Source organism: Phragmites australis, chromosome 3, assembly GCF_958298935.1.
Source record: "Phragmites australis chromosome 3, lpPhrAust1.1, whole genome shotgun sequence".
Lineage (NCBI taxonomy): Eukaryota > Viridiplantae > Streptophyta > Magnoliopsida > Poales > Poaceae > Phragmites > Phragmites australis.
The window spans coordinates 48,381,796-48,401,530 of NC_084923.1; the positions used below are offsets into that span (position 1 = coordinate 48,381,796).

General features: G+C 43.6%; 3 protein-coding genes, 1 non-coding gene and 1 pseudogene across 4 annotated transcripts; 4 read left to right on the forward strand and 1 right to left on the reverse strand.

Moving 5' to 3' along the window:
* The first annotated feature begins 4,890 nt into the window (after window positions 1-4,890).
* On the forward strand, window positions 4,891-7,443 carry LOC133913632 (small ribosomal subunit protein eS26-like). Its single transcript, XM_062356835.1, has 5 exons — window positions 4,891-5,022; window positions 5,114-5,206; window positions 5,805-5,889; window positions 5,969-6,099; window positions 7,154-7,443. The coding sequence occupies exons 1-5, from the start codon at window positions 5,020-5,022 to the stop codon at window positions 7,238-7,240; spliced, it is 399 nt and encodes a 132-aa protein (XP_062212819.1). The 5' UTR covers window positions 4,891-5,019; the 3' UTR covers window positions 7,241-7,443.
* On the forward strand, window positions 6,582-6,686 carry LOC133913918 (small nucleolar RNA snoR99). The gene has a single exon (XR_009909151.1). It is a non-coding gene; the product is annotated as a small nucleolar RNA snoR99 (small nucleolar RNA).
* A 4,865-nt stretch (window positions 7,444-12,308) lies between the features above and the next one.
* LOC133911288 (uncharacterized) lies at window positions 12,309-13,295 on the forward strand. Its single transcript, XM_062353485.1, has one exon. It carries the CDS (start codon window positions 12,552-12,554, stop codon window positions 12,957-12,959), a length of 408 nt encoding a protein of 135 aa, XP_062209469.1. The 5' UTR covers window positions 12,309-12,551; the 3' UTR covers window positions 12,960-13,295.
* A 2,402-nt stretch (window positions 13,296-15,697) lies between these two features.
* LOC133911317 (uncharacterized) lies at window positions 15,698-17,210 on the forward strand (annotated as a pseudogene).
* A 1,087-nt stretch (window positions 17,211-18,297) lies between these two features.
* On the reverse strand, window positions 18,298-19,735 carry LOC133913633 (protein LURP-one-related 15-like). Its single transcript, XM_062356836.1, has 3 exons — window positions 19,314-19,735; window positions 18,972-19,205; window positions 18,298-18,877 (listed from the first exon to the last, which is right to left on the reverse strand). The coding sequence occupies exons 1-3, from the start codon at window positions 19,548-19,550 to the stop codon at window positions 18,743-18,745; spliced, it is 606 nt and encodes a 201-aa protein (XP_062212820.1). The 5' UTR covers window positions 19,551-19,735; the 3' UTR covers window positions 18,298-18,742.

Consider the following 19,735-nt stretch of genomic DNA (forward strand, 5'->3'; position numbering starts at 1 on the left):
AAAACAGCAGGACAGGATCCTTCTCCCTGTACATAAGAAAACTATAATCCTGATATAATACATAGCTATTTTTATTATTATTATAACTAGAGTATACTACTTTTCTGAATAAAATAAGTGTTGTTTTAGGTTACGTGTAGTCAATTGTTTTAAATTTTGATTGTAAACTATTTTTTATGTATTAAAATTAGATACTTAAAAATAGGAGTGGAGCTAAAATTGGACGATAGGGGGTCGAGGAGAGACAAATTTAAATCGGTTATAGAAACTATTAAATCAATCATTGAAAAAATATGATTTCTCTTAATATTGGTTAACATATTTTTATTTTAAAAAAACATAATACAAGTATTGCGATGAACATGTTCTATAATCGGCTTCAAACATCTTTTTTATTTTTTATACACAAATTTGCTCAATGCAACGAATGCACAATCTTTTCTATAATGGATGATGATATATATCTATTCAACATTTTGATATTGCTTTTTCTAGTTGATATTGACTTATTATAGAAATTATTGAAAATATCTATAACATAAATTAACTAGAGCTTAGGTCAATAAAGAGTATAATAATGTGACATTAATCATGACTATCCTTGACCATTAAGGATAGACGCTTTAAAATTGATAAAGTTTGATAAGAAAAAACGCTTCATTACATATAATAATCACGTGTAGTAAATTATACTCGGTGACATCTAATACTAAAATGTGTTAAAAAAAACATAATATTCAAAACGTATATAGTAGATAAATGGGTTTGTATACAAATTAGCTATTAAGTCTTAAGTCATTTAGTTTTTATATACTAATATATATATATATATATATATATATATATATATGTATATTAGGGAACTACATAAGCATAGCGGGTCTCGCCCCCGGCCACCCTCGGCTCCGCCCCTTCTTAAAAATAATACGGATAGATTTATCTCAAAAAATAATTTTCATAATAATATATTTTTTTGTGTTTTATCAATATATTAAAACAAAAGGTACTAGTCAAAGTTATATTTTAGGGACCGTATCGATATCCAAAACGACATGTATTTTGAACTGGAGGATGTACTTTATGATATATGTATACTTATTTATAAGTAAAAAATATATTTTTATGAGATAAATATAAACTTCTTAAAATGTACTTACTATTTTCTGAAGATATGTTAGAGGAAGAATATGTATATTATAGATAAGATATGTAATGTATCTAGGCTATAAAGAAAGAAGCAAAAGAAGGAAGAAAAAACAGAGCATGAAAACGAGCCGTGCGCATCGAGAATGTCACCTAAATCATGCGATGTGTCGGCTGTTGGCAGCCCTGCTCGATCGCCGGGAAAAAAGGAAAGTGTTTTCGCACGGTCAACCAGACCCTGTGCGTAGCTTTAAATTTCGTGCGGGAGGAGTTGACCTCAATCTCGTCACGTCACTTGTCAGGTCGCAATCCCTCCGTTGTCCGCTTGATAATTATTGGTCGACGACTTCTTCAAATGTACAGTGAAGTATGCCCCGGTTGTATTTTGTATTTTGGTAGGATTAGGTTACTCCCGATACTCTTCAATATAGAATGCCTTAGGTATTGATCAGATAGCCACACAAAATAAAAAATATGTGGCAAAAAATTGAAGGAAGAGAAAATAAGATGGTGTTTGAGGCTATCCAACAGAAACTCTAAAAATACAAACCCTATAATACTATGACAGCATTATCTAACACTATTACATTATCTTTTATTTTTTTCATCTCCAACAGACATCATATTTCCTACATTTTATTACTCTTCTATCCCTCTGAACCCACATGCATACTCAGTGCACAGCGATGAGGTATGCTACAGTAGGTAGCAAATTTGCCAGCTCTTCCATCCCGGTCGTATACTGTAGCTGCGAAAAGTTGATTTGGAACATCTATCGAAGAGGGATACAGTGTGAAGGTAGAAACAATCTACTGTAGCAGAAAGAAAAATACAGATACTATCTCTGTTAAACCTCCGTTAAAGTTGACCTTAGCCTGAAAATGGATGAGCGATGGGACGAAAAGTCTAACCTAGCTATTGAGTAACGCTTGGACAACGAACAACGAATCCAGCGTTGTCCAACGAATCCAGACCCTAAGGTAGCTAGCCACGTTCCTAACAAGCCTAACTATCTAAATAAGCACATATCTTGCCCAAATTAAGATCGAAATCTCGCAGCTATCGTCCGGAAGTTTAATTACTTGCCACTTGTCACGTCACGACACAGTCATGTCACCGCACAGCATCAAGATGCCATGTTTTGAAGTTATTATTTTAAAAGTAATTGAAGTGATTTTCACCCATCGGATCAGCCGCATCGTCAATCGTTCCTATTTCCAACGCTGGAGGTAGCTGAGCACCTATCTGAACCTGACTTCTCCGGATTTTCGATGCTCTTGGTACGGTCACATATTTGCGCACATCAGCCGTCAATCATATATCAAACAGAAAAGAAAATGAAATTTGAGATCTTAGTTATCAGGAAAACAAGAAAAGGAACCAGAGCCTTAACCAGTACTTGAAAGTCCCATCAGGTATTCGGATGCTACAGTATGTGTGATGGACTGATGGCCGATGAGTGAGGAGGCCAAAGATCTAAAATCTTGGCAAACCGTATAGCATGGGCCCAAGCCTGACCTCACGCACCAAATAACACCCAATGATTATGCTCCAAAAAGTGTGCAAGGAAAACATGGAGCAACAAAACAATACTCCTAGGCATCCTTCTTGTTGTTTTCTCCACAAACAATACAAGATCATATTGCACCAGAAAACTTATTGTGCAACCAGACAAGAGGCTGCCTGCATCTTCAACTTTTGCTTGCTCCTCTTATCACTACATGCATCATATCCGTCCATGCCTTTTGCTTTGATACGATAAGCTAAAGAGAGGGCGCTCTCAAGAGAGGTCAGGTCAGTCGATTACTGGAGTACATCATAAGCATGAGCTTGTGGTGTAAACTTTGACGTTTGGTAGGAGGTCACTGTCCTGCACCCTCCTTTTTTTCTACTATATTTCACAAGCATGTTGTGACTTGTGAGTCATGCTCATGCACTTCTTTTTCGTTTTTTCCCAAGGTGAGGTGAGGTGAGGTTTAGTGCAGGTGCGGCGTCACCACTCATCCGCTGCTTGGTGTGGTGTGGTGCCCCTGCACTGTGATCGCATGTATCTCGCGCGCATTATTGGCGCTTCTTTCCGGAGGACAAAGCAGTTGTCTCTATCTAGCTCAAGCCCCTAACCGTTGGGATGCCATTGAAATAAAGAGACGAATAAAGAGGAGAAAGAAGAGGGAGAGTAGATAGAGAAAGAAGAGGTGAGCCCCTTTACATTTCGCTCATGTGTCCGCTACTGAGCTAATTCATCAACATCACTGTTACGGCGCCCGCGCCTTGTCGACTATGGTGGGTAATAGAAATGTGTGGTGCCCATGATGATCTGGGAATGGCACTATGAGTTTTGTTCTGCAACCCTTACGAAATCTTTCCGGACTTGCGAACTGTATAGACATTTGCAGAAATTTAGCAAAAACAGTTCAATTCTTGCAAAAGTTTAAAAATGGGTTCCCAAATTTAAAGCATTTATATAGTCTTCCACTTAGGTTTTGCTTCCCCTACTACAGTTGAGAGCGGCAGAAAAAAGTCCCTAAGATTTGGCCCCCTCCCTCCTCCTTACCCGGTGAGCTCGCTGGAGTGAGGGTGGAGGGGGCCGGCCACTTTGTCCTCCTCATAGCCCAAGTTTGTATGTCGCCTCTGCTTTGTCGTTGCCGCCGCCGTGGGCTCACCGAGGTCGCCGCCGGTGCGCGTGTCGAGTTCTCCTTCATTGCCTCCTCCTGCCGAGGTCTGCGCCTCCCTTGTCGGTCGCGTCAAGCTTCTATGCGTGAGTGCAGTGTGAATGAGTGCGTGACTCTGCGCGGGGGGCTGGCTCATCGCTTTGGCGGCGCAGCGTGATGCAACGCATCTTGCTCGGCGGCTTCGGCGCACGGGCGGTCTCACGCAAGCCTGTGGGCTGGGTGGTTTAGCGGTGCGTCGCATCGGTATTGTAGCCAAGCAATGGGGCTACCGTTTGGAGTTCGACCAAGTATCGCTAACGATTCATCGTTGTGATTTGTTCTTTTCTCGGTTTCTGCAGATGCCGATACGTATGTGTATATCTTTTTGTGTTTAGTATGTTTGTGTAGAGATAGACCCCCGACAGATCTTGTCATGTTGCCAGTATACAGATGTTGGTTTGAGAAGCGCTGGACTTGGGAGTTGGCGGTGAGGACTTTGTAGCAACTTTGGAAAGTGCACTGTGCATATGTCTTTCTCCTTTGTGGTGCCATTTTTGGTCTACTTGAGCTCGCCGACATCTGTATTAGGTTTGTTGGTAGGGTAGCTGCGTTTGGGGATGCGTCAGCTCTTCTGGATGTTTTTCATGTCTTCGGATTGTCGGGGCTTGCTCCAGAGAATCTCAACCTTCTCTCGTGACACTGGGGCTTGCTCTGGCGGAGTTCGATATGTTTTCCTCGACTGCGTTCAAGAACGAGGTTCCTATGGACAAATTGTACTGTGCTTTCAATTTATCTATAAGCCCAACCCTATTCAAAAAAAAAATTCAAGCAGACCTTCATTCCTGCGGCGAGATACGTGAATCGTCACCTTCCCCCAAAAAAGAATCACAGGTCAATAAAAAAGAAATGAAAAAATCGCAAAAAGAAAAAGAAGAGCCCAAACTACCACCATGGCCCAATGGTGGCCCAATTATTCTTCTTTCAGCAGCTGGGCCAAACTGCAGCAACGAAGTTTATGGGCCTCAATAGGCCCAACAAGTGACACATACAGGCCCATAAACAGCCCACGGCCCAAAAAGCCCAATAGGGCTCCCGGTCCCGAAGCACTACAAAAACCCTCGACCCATCGCCTCCCCACACACCCCGCCCGCGCCGCCGCCGTCGCAGCACTCCGCGAACCCTAGCCCTCCCTCTCCTCCGCGGCGGCTTTGAGCTACCCGCAGCCATGGTAAGTCTTACTCCCCGAAACCCTAGCGCCCGACCTCTCCCCCTCTCGCCTCTCACTCTTATCTCGCCGCTGTTGTTTGTGGTGGGTGCAGACGTTCAAGCGGAGGAATGGCGGGCGCAACAAGCACGGGCGCGGCCACGTTAAGTACATCCGCTGCTCCAACTGCGCCAAGTGCTGCCCCAAGGTATAGTCTCCTTCCTATGCATCGTGATTGTTTCTGATAGATGGGTAGAATTGTTTCAGTAGTAGAGGATGCTGGGGGTGTGGTTGTATATATTCGTTGCCCGCATGTGTTTGTGGTGATTATGTTGGATACCTGCTAGGCATGGTGGAGTAGATCTCGGGTTTTTGGGGTATTGATATTGTGAGGTAGCATTAGAATTGTTATTGCGTTATTTATTAAATTTGGCTAGATCTGTATAATTCTACTATATCTCAGGGGAATTTTGGCTCGCTCCCAATCGTTTCTCATGTGAGGTTCAACGCTTTTAGTTTCATTGTGGTAGCATTTTGTGCATGCTGTAGATACATATATGACGTGACAATGATGTATGCATGAAAAGCCTTTTTCTCTCGATTTGTGTTCTCTTATTCCATTCTAAAAGATGCCATAATACTGATAATTTATAGTGGATGTTTGGTCTCAGAAAATAGTGGGTAACTTGAATTAAGATGTGCGCCATATTATCTTAAATTATTTTTGCGTTGTTTGGGCTCATCTATGATGGGAGTTCATGTACATGCTATATATAATTTTTGACATTCGGATTCTTTGCTCACAGGACAAGGCTATCAAGCGGTTCCTGGTGAGGAACATTGTTGAGCAGGCTGCTGTGAGAGATGTGCAAGAGGCTTGTGTGCATGATGGTACTATAGCTATTTTAACTTCAATAGTTAGTACATGTTGCATTGTGAAAACATCTCCCTAATATGTTCATTTTCTCAGGATATGTTCTTCCCAAGCTGTATGCAAAGGTGCATCACTGTGTCTCATGCGCAATCCATGCTCACATTGTCCGTGTTCGCTCTCGGGAGAACAGGAGGAACCGTGAGCCTCCGCAGCGCTTCAGGCGCAGGGTATAATTTTCTAACTGCATGCATTCCTTTGTCTGTAAATTTGGTCTTGATTTGTTTGTTGAACTTTGATAGTTGTTTCTTGATAATCGCTTGAAGTTATAATCCCACCATGATTAATGATTTAATTAAATTAGTTGGCATCGGTGCAATGTTATTATTGCTTTTATAGGCGTTGCATTCATTGTGTATATGTTGCAATGGATGCGTCAACGAAAGCATATATGAACATGTGCTGGTGCATTGCAGGCTTATGTATAATGACTGAATACATTTCCTGCTTCAGTCATACTTTCCTGGTTGCACACATTTGTGAAAAAATCGTCATACATTTTTACATTTAGTAGTAAGTAAAACTTGGCAGAATAGACCTTCCTAAATTATTTATATATGGATGACCCTTTTTTTGTTCAAGGTGTACAAGATACCTTCTAATGAGATGGTCCCTAGTTTGGGGGACTAGTCTGCCCCATTGGCTACTTTCAATGCCTTTTGGGATGAATTGGTCCCTGACATTTGATCCTCATCTTCTTCACTTTGTCTGCTAAAACATTTCCATTTTTAGCTGATCATTTACGGATGGGATATTTCTGTTTCCAGTGAAAAATGTACTCTTTTCAAACTCTATTTGGTTGATTCTCTAGATAGGTAGCTGGACTGCTAGAGTGCTAGTGTGATATTCAGTCGTGTGAACAACTTGATTTTCTTTCTGCTTGCTAGTATGCCATTTTTATTTGATATCCCCAGAGAACTATCCACATATAGAAGTGCGTGTAAGTTAGCGGTTCACGTGCCACAACAATAACTTATGCATCAATCTCCGTGTATTGTTATTATTTTTATTTTCTTACTATTACTAGTACTTTTATTATCATTATTGTTTTTTTAGTTGGATTTTGTGGGTTTCATCTCTAGTCCACCCCAACTTGCTTGGGGCAAAGACTTTGTTGTTGTTGTTGAACCATCTTGTTGCTAGTAAGCTTGTTGGTTTGATGGTTAGGTTGCCTTTTAGGTCAAAGCCTGTTCACTTATGGTTCTCTTTTTGAACTTTATTCAGGATGATGGCCCGAGGCCAGGCCAAGGCCCGCCGCGCCCAGGTGGTGGTGCACCTCCCGCGGCCGCTACCGCTGTTCCTCGTACCTAAGTTCTGGAATTTGTTTTCGGGACTTAGTTTTTGTCACCGATGCTATAATGGACTACTGCTCTTTTGAGAAAACAACTTCGCTGTATCCGTTTGATCTTAATTTCCTTTAGCACAATTTGTGGTTCTTTATCATCCGTGTTAGTGTTGATATGAAACTGTTGGTTGGATGCTGTCAGATGCAAATGCATTTAGTATTTCGACATTTGCTGCTGTTCCAGAGCGAACTCGCATGAAACGTGATATTATTGAGCGCCTCGCAAGGTAAATGAGGTGGTAAGCGAGCTATGGTCATGTTTTGGTCTTTGCTTCGCTCAAACCTGTAGTCGCTGTAGTCTGCAGCATTGCAGCATGACTGGTCGTATGGACCTGCCTGTAGGCAGTGAGCCCAACTGGCTGTAGTTCTGGCTAGGATCACAACTAGGCAAGCCACTGTGAACAATGAGTCGAGATGACTTGCACTACCTGTATCTAGCTCTTGAGTTGGTCTGGTCTTCCATTTTAACCGGTACAAAATGAAAGAACAGTCCATTCGCCGAGCTCTATGTATCTTGGGAATAAGAGAACGAATGCAACAACATTTGCAATATGTGATATCTGCAGGGCATGGGACACTCCATCCAAACTTAGCTCCTTGTACAACATGACTCTGAATCCTAACCTAACAAGGAACTAAAGGCTAAATGGTTTTAACCCTATGTTTAATCCCCAGTCAGCAGAGTCCAAAATGCTGTCAGACTTGCTATGGTTTGATAAAGCGAGCTTATTTTCCATGTACGCCTCTCAGGCTCCTGTTTTAGAGCTCACCATCATCTGGACCAAATATCGTCACATCAGATGATAAACACAATGTATTACACAAAGAGAGCAAAGAGTGCACAGTTGGAAAAAAAGAATTCAAAAGCTCACCACTGGGTTTAGCACTGACTTATTCATCTTAAGGCTCAACTTTGTTAGATAATAAACTAGGTTTAGCACTGACTTATTCATCTTGGGTTTAGCAGTTGAGAATATGCGCAACTTTGTTAGATAATAAACTGAAATTGTGCATGAGATAAATGGGGGGGGGGGGGGGGGGGAGGCTGGGGCATATCAAAACAAAAGCACAAGATTACAGATAGAAATAGATCTTTTTTTCTAAAGAAACGAGTGTACAGATACATAAATAAAGCAAAGACATACTTTTTATTTTCAGAACTCAGAAGTGCAGGAACAAATCTCATATTGCTACTAAATGAAAGCAATGATAGATACTTCCAAAAGGGGGAAAAAATAGCCTAGACCCAGTGGGTAGGCATTCTACTCTGGGTTTCTTCAAATATTGCTTAGTTTGATTTTTTTTAGAAAGAGCTGTTCTCATATCAGATGATAGATGCATATATTTCCCTTTGCCCAATCTTAATACCCGTATTTACAGATGAAAATATTTCACCTGTGTTACTACTTACTACACTCGAAGATAGGAAGTACACCACTATTTCCAGGGCAGAGCAAGAATACATCAATGGGTGAGGTAGCTTTGCAGGGTTTATTTGGTTGTGCACATGAAACAACGAAATGAAAAATTAAATTGTACGCACAAATTCAACGAGAGGTAAAATTAAGCATAGTCATTTGAACCATTTAAGAAAAATCAAAACAGAATTCACACCTTCCTGTTTAGGAGGAGACTCATCAATCCGCTTGTTCGAAGTGTCGTAAGGATCTAGTTTCATTCGCTCTCTCTTCTTAGGAGGAGTAGGTTCCTCAGAGTCAGGAACTACATCCTTCTTAGCAGGCTTTTCTTCCCAGTCCGGTCCAGCACTAGAGTAAGGTGAAGGTGAGGCTTCTCTCCTTCAGTAATATGACCCGAGTCATCTGACTTCTTGCTATCCACAACCAAACCAGCTTCTTTAGGGCCACCCTTTTTACGTCTGACTTCTGTAGATTCATCAAACTTCTTCCCTTTGGATGCTCCAGCGCTCTTACCAAGCACGGATCGACCCTTGATCCCGCTACTTGCTGGTATTCCTTTCCCCTGAGCGCAAGTCATGCTCATACAAACTCTGAGACTTCAATCTATCACCTTTCCCAGCAGAAACTTTTCGACGGGTTATGGTGGAAGCGTTCTTTCTGGTAAGCTTTGGTTTAGAAAATGGTACATTCTTGCCATTACCATCATCGCCATACCACAAGTCATCATCGCCCTTCCTTTTCGTCTTGCCAACCCCAGACATATTCGTCCTCACAACCCCTCGTGATACTCCCTCGCTCGGACTCCTCCTCAGTCTCGGATTTCCTTGGCGCCCTCTCTGTTCTTCCCCTTTGTCCCTGTTGCTCCAACCGGCAAGCCTAGTACCTTTCCCTTTGGCATCCTCTCTTTTGTTGCACTTCCTTCCACCGGCAGTCCCACCGCTGCTCCAATACCTCTTGCCACCAAGGGCGGACTTAACGTGGGACACCGGTTCAATTGAACCCTCAAAATTTGATGGAAAATGTACTGCAGCTGCACTTCGGGCACAAATCCTTATGGCTCAACTCAGATTGATCTTGCTCGCTGAAGAAGAAGAACCTAATCAGATCATGGACTGATGGATTAGATTAGTACGGTACCACGCAGCAAACAAATCGGAAGCTGGGATATGATTGAGAACAAGCCAACTCCTAGAACAATCGAATCCACTTATGCAGGCTAGGGTCACTCACCAACAGAAGAAGCAGTTAACCCAGGTCCGGATGGATCTCCGCCTCTCGCCAGCCCAGTACCAGCACCGTGCGGGGGAGCCTAGGAGGGCGACTGGCGATAAGTCGCGTCCCGCAGCCGCAGCCGCAAGAGAAGTCGCCGCCGGTGAGGTTTACAGTACTCTGCTCTCTAAAACCTTCCTTGCTCAGCTATGGTCCACATGCCATACACATACACACAGTCTAATATCCACGGGCCGTGGCCCAATTAACTTGGACACTACACTGTTTTTTTTTATATTTCGAAAACAAAAAATTATAAAAATAAGAGTTCGTTTGAAAAATTGTAAAAATAAACTTATATCGTCCTTTTAATGAACGACTGATTTAAAAATGAAAAATAATTCTTCCTCTTACTCTTAAAATTCAAAACACTATCAAAATTGTAATAAAAAATTCCAAAAAAAAATAGTGGTGTGTAGGAAATTATTATCATATTTTTTATTTCTCATTGTACATATCAGATTTTTGTCAGATTTTTTTAGAGCTAAATTATATGATCCTCTACAGCATATATTTTCGTAAAAAGATTCATGATTATTTTGTTAATATTTTGAATTTTTAGAGCATTGAAATGTTGCATTTTTTGTTTTTTTATCTTGTCATCCACCGCCCTTCCATATTTTTGCAATTTTTTTCAAGAATTTCTATTTTTGCAATTTTTTATTTTCGAAATAAAAAATCCACTCCACTGCACCTACGGAGGCGCCCAATTCGCTGCCCAGGTCCATTTAGAACTTGCAAAAACTTTTATTATTGAAATCAGAGCATTTTTCTATTAAATTCTAGTATATTACAAATGGAACATTGTTTTATTCCCAAAATATAATAATAAAGAATTCAGAAGATAAACTTAGGGGATGAACTGCAGGTACCGTCGTTGAAAGGTAAGGAGAGGCGTGGAGCGATCCATGTATATCTGTAGATTCACTCAGTTCGACGTAAATAAATGAAAGGGCACATCAATTCCTTGATCAGTTGAGCCGGCAGCACGGGTGACGGGGGCACGACCCTTAATCTCTGAACTCTGCAGTGGATTGGTTAGCACGATGTCGTTGTGTGAGCAAGATCAAGTCAGAGTATTGCAAATTGCAGAGATATCTCTGTAACAACTTCACCTTTTTCAGGTCTAAAATATAATTCCCTCTTTTCAGGTCTCGACAAAGCTTTTCGTGAATTACCCAATCAGTGCATGAATCCTAACTCTTTGAATGTTTCTCTCTCGAAAAAAAAAAAACTCTTTGAATCTTGGTCATGCAGCTACCCTTTTTTCTGGATAAATGGAAGAGTTTGTTCACAGCTTGTGTGGATAGCTTAGAGTTCAAGACATGCAGCTGCCTTTTGATCATACTGTCAGATATGGCATCTTCAATTTTACCGGATTCGGTTGTCAGAACTTTCAGCAATAAAACAGCTTGCAAAGCTCAGAATCTTCTACTGTATATATAGGTCAAGAAAGGTACTCTTTTTCAATGGACTTGCCCCGTAATTAGTCCATGTTGCCGCCGGTTAGGTTAACTAACCTTATTAATTACGCACCGAGCTAAGACTCCATCGATCGAAGTCATGGCTTGGTGAGACGTTCTAGTCACTAACCACGCAGACAGATTCAAATACAGGTCACAGAGTACAGTGATTTCACAAATGAATGACCTCGTTGTCTGTAAGGACGGCGAAAAGGCCCTTATAAAATATCGTCGAAGCTAACAGTAGTCAGCATCGGACAAAGGTTCAGCTAGCAACGGACCAACTACTAGCTAAAAACCAATCGATTGGACGACATGTAACCCCACGATCTTACGGACGTACTGACTGGTTGACCTTGCTGTGTGTGTGTGTGTGTCTAAATGTACTGCTACTTCAGAAAAGGCAGCTCATGAATCCTGGCACCAATGTAAGTTTGGTCTCGGGTTGTTGGGCAGTGCATCTGTGTCTTTCCGGCAATGTTCGAGGACCAGTTGGGCGATTGAAATGAAGTGATCGTTCATCTTACCATGGAGAAATGAACAGTACACTATTAGCAACAATCGTATGGGCAGAAAAGGCATCATAATACACCAGCCGTTTGCTTTCCTCTAGGTGAGATGACCTTGTCGGAAAGCAACCTTGAGAAAACAAACCGACCACGACGTCAATGTCTAAAAGCGTTGCAGCCTCACTTTTTAATTTCCAACAACTGCATTAAAAAACAAACCTCAAGTCGAGATCTGGACAACGGCTTATGTAATTCATGATCTGTACTATGTAAGGCAAGTTTCTCTGCTACCAGGGCCCCATCTCTGTCCCATTTCCTCTTGAAGCCAATTTAATACTGCATCATCAACTGCTCATTAGTCATTATTCACGATCAGTGCAGGCTTATAATTTATTCAATGATCAAATCGGAGCCTCCAACTCACCCTCTCATGTATGTCCCATTTGCTTATAAAGTCTCTACTCCCAAGCCTGCTTCTGTGCTGTACTAGATTCGCGCACTTTGATCATTGCAAGCTTGCTGCCAGCCTAGAGGGCTCGGTTTTTTGCGGGGATTGCTCTGTTTCCTGCCAAATTCCTTCGTTCCAGGCAGTCGCCGGATCCTATCCGCCCTTTTTTCATGGATTCCAAGCAGCATGCGCTCCGGCCGATCGCCACCAAGAAAGACGGCAGCTACGGCGGCAAGGTGGCCGCGGCCATGGAGCGGTCGAGCTTGGCGAACGCGTCGTTTCGGGTGTACTACAGCCTGCGCGCCGGCGCCGTGCCGTTCCTGTGGGAGTCCGCGCCCGGCACGCCCAAGAGCGGCGCCGGCGCCACGGCTTCCGTCTCGCCCGCCGAGACGGCAGCCAGCGCCGCTGAACTGCTGCCGCGGATAGCGCCACCGCCGTCGCACCAGTCGTCCCAGCTGAAGGGCAGGAGGTGCCGGGTGAGGTCGTCGTGGCCGGCGGCGAGAGGCGTCCTGAGGGCGCTGCTCGGCGTGCTAGGCATCAGGAGGAGGTCGCACCGGCGTCCCACCTCGTATCTTTGAGCTGATGCTGCATCGTTTTCCCGCGCTTAGTGCACGGGGAGATCGATTCTGTGTGCTCACACAAACATTATACGCGCTTCACTTTCACAGTATAAAGACATGGAAATTAAGGAGACTGATTAGCTATGTGGTTAAATTTTTGCGTTGTTTCTTCTTGTTTATTAGGATTAACTTTGTCATGGCCGCTCTGTGACTTCGTGTTCGTCAGTAGCTGAGTTGCATTTAGAGCTGCTCCAGTGCGTGGATAGAGCGGCTCCAAATGTTAGATATGGTTGAAGTTGGGGCAGTACTAAAATCAAATAAAAAACATCATTTGGTTCGTGACAAGTTAGTGCGGTTGTATAAAGCAAAATTTATAAAACTCTGTTTAGAAATATCATCGTAAGACTTTATTTATACCATATATCATATGATCTAATGGTTAGGTTGAAGAGGAAAAAAGTGGACACGGGTTATCATAAGGGAGATATCTTTTGTAGAACTGAGTTCTATAAAATTTGCTTTTGCAACGCCAAACTAAATCTAGAAAATAGTATCTGGATTATAGCCATGCTAATTTTTCTAAAAACCTAGAGTATGACATGTGAGATCCATATATAACTATTTTTTAACATTAAAATATAGTTAAAATTAGTTTTAATTTGTAGATTTAATTGTAAAGAACATAAAGATTCAAATAGATTACAAATAGCATATACGGTTTAATAAATATTGTGATTTAAAGCTTGATAATGGAAAATGAATACATTTAGTGCAGCTAGGCACACCTCCTGCCAATGTAGACAAACCAAAACACGGGCCAGAACTCGCTCAAGCTGTTAGTTGATTATAGATAGGCACAGCCGAAGTTACCAAACCTAACTAAATTATCTATACATGAATAATATTTGGTTTGCACTCAGAGTTTGTAGCTAGCTGAGGAAGTAACTGTGGCTGTTGAATTTTGATTGTTGATTTTTATAATAAATTATTAGCTTCCCAGTACAACTAAAAGCCAGAAAACCAATCAAAATCTACTTCTCAATTTTTAATTTATTTTAGTCACAACTGCTTCTTTAGTCAGCCAAAAATTACCAAAAGCTAAGACCAGATATCAACCATTTAGATAGTTTCTATGGTTTTTTAGAAAAACTAAAAAAACCTATTAAATAACGAACCAAAAGACTCTTAATGCACTCTAGATCCTAATCACATTGGAGGAAGAACCTAGACAATAGAACCGACAGTTACCGCTTCAGTGCGAAACTGCGAATGCCCTTAGCATTGCGACTTGGCGAGTAGCGAAGGTCAAATTGCATAACCAGTCTGCATTACTAGGACCATTGGTTCAGTCTTTTCCTGATCCTGTACTTGGGCTTAGGCCTTAGGATAGATATGGCGCTATGAGGCCATCTCCAAGAGAGACCTCAAATCTCCTTTTTCCAGTGCTACAGTGTTTTAAACAGATCAGGATAGATATGGCGCTATGATATCTGGTATTGTGGTTAAACAGTATATTGCTATAATATTTGATATCGTACTAACGATTTTTTTATTTTGAACTTGAAAAATCATACGTGATAGCTACCACGATGTTAATTATCATTATATCGTGATATTCAACCACGACGCTAAAGATTATGATATAAAAAAAATTCTATTTTTTGATATTGTTTCTCGGTAGATTCATACATACAAGAAGTTTTTTTAAAAAAAAGCCAAATTCTAAAAATTCCACCGTGGCCTAGTCGGTTCGTTACACAAAATCCGTGTGATCTAGGGTATAAAATCTTGGCCGTCGAATTCAGCGCCTCCGCCCTCGAATTCGAGTAGTCCCGCTTTGGCCACCGCTTCCGCTCGGCGTCTCTTGGCTCCGTCGATGTTCGGCGGCGACGAGAGGACGTCGTCGGTGAACTCCCCCACGCGGCAGAGCACCCGTCCCCCTCACAGATCAGTATGTGCAGCGATGCCCTAAACCTTCTCTCTGGCAGGAAAACCGTCGCTCCCCCCCCCCCCCCCCCCGGTAATTTCCGCAACCGGGGCAAACAGGGTTCGCCATGGCCCACTCGTGATTGGTAGTACAATCCAGTGCCGAGTTGCATAAATTATGCGATGTTGCGAGGTGCAGGGATTGATTGGTTAGAGCTCTAGTCGAGACCGGGTTAGTTCTGAGTTGTGGTTTGGTAGAGTTGAATGGGAAGTTGGGAACTTAAGAATCGTCTCGTTGGCTTCGTAGGTGGTAAACCCACCGAAAATTTTGAAAACCTTGGCATGTTCTTGTGTCAGCAATCAGCACCGTTGTTATTGCTCGTGCTTCAAATTAGAATCTGAATTGGTGGTCGAGGAGGAACTGAATCTTCAGACCATGTGTGGCTGTGCATTATGAGTTGTAGACGTGTAGTGTTGTAAATGGTCTGAAACCAGGTGATGATTAAATTTGATATTCATGTCTGAATACTTCTAATTTTCAATTCACGCTACGTTTGATATGATATGTACAATCTTAATAAACCTTTAAATTCTTCTTCCATGCGCTTCTAACACTCTGATTGTATGGTTTATGAGAAGCCTTTGGAACGCCAAAAGGAGGGAGTATGTTCATTCTCTCCATCAGTTGGCAGCAACGAATCACCGCAATGATTGGTTACACCGTTTGAACTACAGAAATCTATAGAATCCAGAAGCAGTCCATGTAGTGCTGGGTCTGTGGGGTCTAATTCAGGAGCTGCCCCATTTGATATATGCATGAGTGATAACAAATGCCCCATAAAGTTAAATCCTTCTTTACTCAAGATCAACAGAGACAAAAGACGAGAGATGGAGCTTTCCAAGGATGCAGCTCCGTTGCAACATTTGAGGCCTGGGATGGTTCTGTTGATGATCAGGTATGTCTATGTGTACACATGTTGCTATTTTTGTTATCTCAAGCCAATCACTTAATCGTTATCTGAGCATCAGCGTTTGTTTTGAAAATAGTGCCGAATGTTCTCGTCTGGAAAATGTGTGCGCTTGTGGCTTTATAGTTTTATGTCACCACGTCTTGTTTACATAATTTGTTGCGTCTTGCATTACATTTTTCAGAATTCCTGCCATGAACATGCATTTTCTGAAATGATTTGATGGCGTGCTGCTCTTTGTTATGTGTTCAAATACAATCAATGCATTCTACTGCAAAACATATATACTTGATACTCCTTGTATCGCACATATCAGGTTAAAATTGTCAAAGTTTGTCAGCAGCTTGGTGTTAGTACAGGAGGATTTTATAAACCTGGCTACCGAGATGGGGCTAAGTTAAGTCTGTGGATGATGTGCGGAAGAACTGGGATCCAGATTCACGCTCATATGGAGATACACATCCATTTGATAGTGTTCAACCACAAACATACCAGAAGAATTCAGGAAGTTCGTTCAAGATGCCATTCAAGCTTCCCATGAACTCTTGAAACAAGGCGTAGGAGCTGCAAATGCTGTGGAAGAACTTCCTCCACTTCTACAACAGTAGTGCGAGGTTAGGTCTTCATCAGGTACAAAAGAGCCACTTTCTTCAATGATATTCGGTATCGTAACATTATATTTCTTGCTGAGATCAATCTGGTGAATGATCTGAAGCCTGCTACTTAGTTTTTTAAAAATAAAAGAAAAGAAAACTGATTCCTGCTAAACTGATTCATTAAACACTCATTTTGGATGGGCATCTGTAGACAAGATAAAATCAGCTTTGGTCATGATGCTTTACGCACGAGAGTTTCTTTTTCTTGGGCATTTCGAGTACAGTGTCCTCCATTCCTCTGATCTGCAATTGAAATGTCATAATGTTGCAACTTTGTTTGTTGATTGCTCACCGGATCACACAATTGTGTTATTTGACAGGGCAAAGATGAAACGGGAACCAGCCTTGCCTGTCTTTCGTTGGGTGAAACTGCAGAATTCTTGTATGGTGATGTAAGAGATGTGGACAAGGCTTCAAAGGTTTATCTTGAATCTGGTGATGTTCTAATATTTGGTGGTAGATCAAGGCTCATATTCCACGGGGTTTCCAACGTCAAACCCAAAACTGCCGTCGAGGAGGAGGGAGCGCCTCTGGAAGGCGAACACGGCAGCTTCCACCTGCATCACCGCGGCGCCGGTGATGTCCGTGACGGTGAAGTTGCGCCCCGTCACACTGATGATCTTGGTCACCGCGAACGCCGTGGACTCCGGCTCACAGAACCGCGCGTCCACCACCGCCGTCGCCTCCAGTGCTGGCGCTGGCGCAGCCATCTTTCCTGAATCCTGATCAGCCTGGGACGCGCAGCGTCTATATATTCGCGACGACGAGGCGGTCGACGTCGTGGTCTCCGGTTTGACTCCGACGCGGACCGCCACCGTCAGCCATCCTTGAATGGAGAACGCGTTTGAAGATAAACGAAACATCCACTTCTCCCACTCGTCTTCATTTGAGACGTTTCACTTCTCCAACTTGACGGCTTGCCACGGTACTGCCCATAGACCATTTTATCACGTTAGCAATTAAGAATTCCAGTGCTGCGTCATTTTTTTAACACCAGTACCTCTTCAACGGAGCCTTCTTTAAATACATTATTATAATAGAGTGCGACGCCGCAGGATCGATCCGGACGGGCTGGCTCCACGGCGGGAGGCCAAGTCGCCAGTGCTGCGTTATAGACTTCGCATTCGAATCCGGGGGCGAACAGCGACACGTGAGAGTCGCTACAGCAACCTGCAGTCCAATACCGAATCGATTTTACTGTTTGCAAGATAATGTAGCGTGAAATCCTATCCAGCTATTTAAGATTGAATGGTCCACAACAGAGTGACTTCACTCTGGCTGAAGCCAGAGGATCCAAATTCCTTCGGATTCGTGCTCCCCCTCGACGCCGGTGCTGCGTGTTCTTCAGGATCTCCCGCGGAGTCTTGAGAAGACGAGACGAACCGAGAACTAATAGATCCACGAGCACGATAAATCTGAACATTACACATAAAGATGAATAGAGTCCAACACTGATCGGACTCCTGAAGACTTATTCGCCCTTGTCCATTAAGTTGGCAAATAAAATTGACTTCTCATCCTCCCTTCCCATCTAAAATTTAGTACCTGGTCAAGTACCAAAGTACTTAGACTCTTTGAGTTGGTACCTTTGATTGTGGATCATCGGATTTTAATCAATGAATGCCTCCCATCATCTGCAAACACTGTAAAATATCTCTAAGAATAAATGCCATCGAATAACTCCGCAATTCATATTTTGCCAGTTTTCAAAAATGTTTTCACTCCATGTCATCCGGCAATAGCGTGGAGTAAAGAAATTTAAAGTCCAGATGGCATGGAGTGGAAGTGCGCTTATTCGATGACAAATTGTAAAACTGGAACTTATTCGACGGCATACAGTTGATTCACCCGTTTATTAGCGTAAGCCAAAAAAAGGGCCCAATATGGAAGGGTTCTAGCAGAAAGAGAACAAAATTAAAGTCGTGTCAGGTGTGATTAATCTCATCTCAACATGAACTTGACCTTTGTACTTACCGTTGTGACAACCGAATCACAGCCTTCAAAAAGGGAAAGAAAAGGACCAATCACAACTCACACCGAGAAAGAAAAGCAAATGGATCAATCTCTTGTGTGCTTTTTACGGCATCACTTGAAATCTGTACTAGCTCTGACAAAGACGTGAACTCAAGCATGGTCCGAACCGTTTGCACACACCGATCAGGACAACAAGGCCTGAATACAAATATAAAACGCTTCGAGTTGTCAGGGGCAGCAAAACTGAAGAGGCTTCGGATCAAAACTGCAGTATGCGTCATCGCTGGTAATGCATCTCGTCGAGGATGACGACGAGCGCGACGACGAAGGCGTAGTCGATGCCCGGGTTGACGGTGACGCTGTACGTGTTCTTCCCCAGCAGCGCGCTCACCACGCTGAACCGCCGGTTGATCTGCGGCGCGGCAGCCAGAAACAAGTCCATTCAGTCCAAGAAAGTAACATGCATGCGCGGATGGATTGAAGAGACCGGTCAACGAGGCACTTGCCTTGGCGATGACGGTGTCGGAGTCGCCGAGGGAGACGGTGCAGGCGCCGTCGTGGTAGCTGCCGGTGATCCTGAAGTCGCAGGCCTGCTCGGCGTCGTTGCTGGCGAGGAACACACTCACCTTGGTGGACCACCGCAGCTGGATCGCCGACGGCTTCACCACGGTGAACAGGAGGTCCCGCCGGCTCGTGCTGTCGCCCCTGAACACCTTCCACCGCGTGTTCAGCAGCAGCGCCTGCACCCAATCCACGGCCACACCAACCAGCGCACGTCAGGACAGGCGGAGAGAGAAAGAGAGATTAAGCATAGGGATGGATAAGTCAAGGGGGAAGGGGATCGAGACCGATTCTTGGACGGTGAGGACGGGGCGGCCGTCGGCGTCGACGAGGACGCTCCGCCTGCGGAGGCTGAACAGCACGCCGTCCACGCGCAGCACGAGCGCGCCGGTGGCCGCGTCCGTGACGGCGAAGTCGCTCCCGGACATGCTCAGAGTCTTCGCCACGGCCAGCGACGCCGCGTCCGCCGCGCAGAACCGCGCGTCCACCACCGCCAGCGCCGGCGCCGCCTCCCCCATCTCCATCCCGCCGCGCCGCGCGCGCAGACACAGCCGCACAGCTAGGGAGGGAGCGGCGCGCGCGCACGTCGCTGGTTCGCTGCGGCGAAGGCAAGCTGGCTCGAATGCGTTGCGAGTTTGCAACCAGACTGGCGCACGCACGCGTCTTCCCCAGTTCCCCTACTCGCTAAGTTTGACCAGGTGGGCACTTA

Excerpts from the sequence above, each read along its gene's own strand:
- LOC133913632 (XM_062356835.1), top strand. Across the intron at positions 5,890-5,968 it reads AGAGGCTTGTGTGCATGATG|GATATGTTCTTCCCAAGCTG; the intron begins GTACTATAGCTA and ends TCATTTTCTCAG. Across the intron at positions 6,100-7,153 it reads CGCAGCGCTTCAGGCGCAGG|GATGATGGCCCGAGGCCAGG; the intron begins GTATAATTTTCT and ends AACTTTATTCAG.
- LOC133911288 (XM_062353485.1), top strand. The coding sequence starts at position 12,552 with ATGGATTCCAAGCAGCATGCGCTCCGGCCGATCGCCACCAAGAAAGAC.
- LOC133913633 (XM_062356836.1), bottom strand. The coding sequence starts at position 19,550 with ATGGAGATGGGGGAGGCGGCGCCGGCGCTGGCGGTGGTGGACGCGCGG. Across the intron at positions 19,206-19,313 it reads TCCTCACCGTCCAAGAATCG|GCGCTGCTGCTGAACACGCG; the intron begins GTCTCGATCCCC and ends GATTGGGTGCAG. Across the intron at positions 18,878-18,971 it reads CCGACACCGTCATCGCCAAG|ATCAACCGGCGGTTCAGCGT; the intron begins GCAAGTGCCTCG and ends GCCGCGCCGCAG.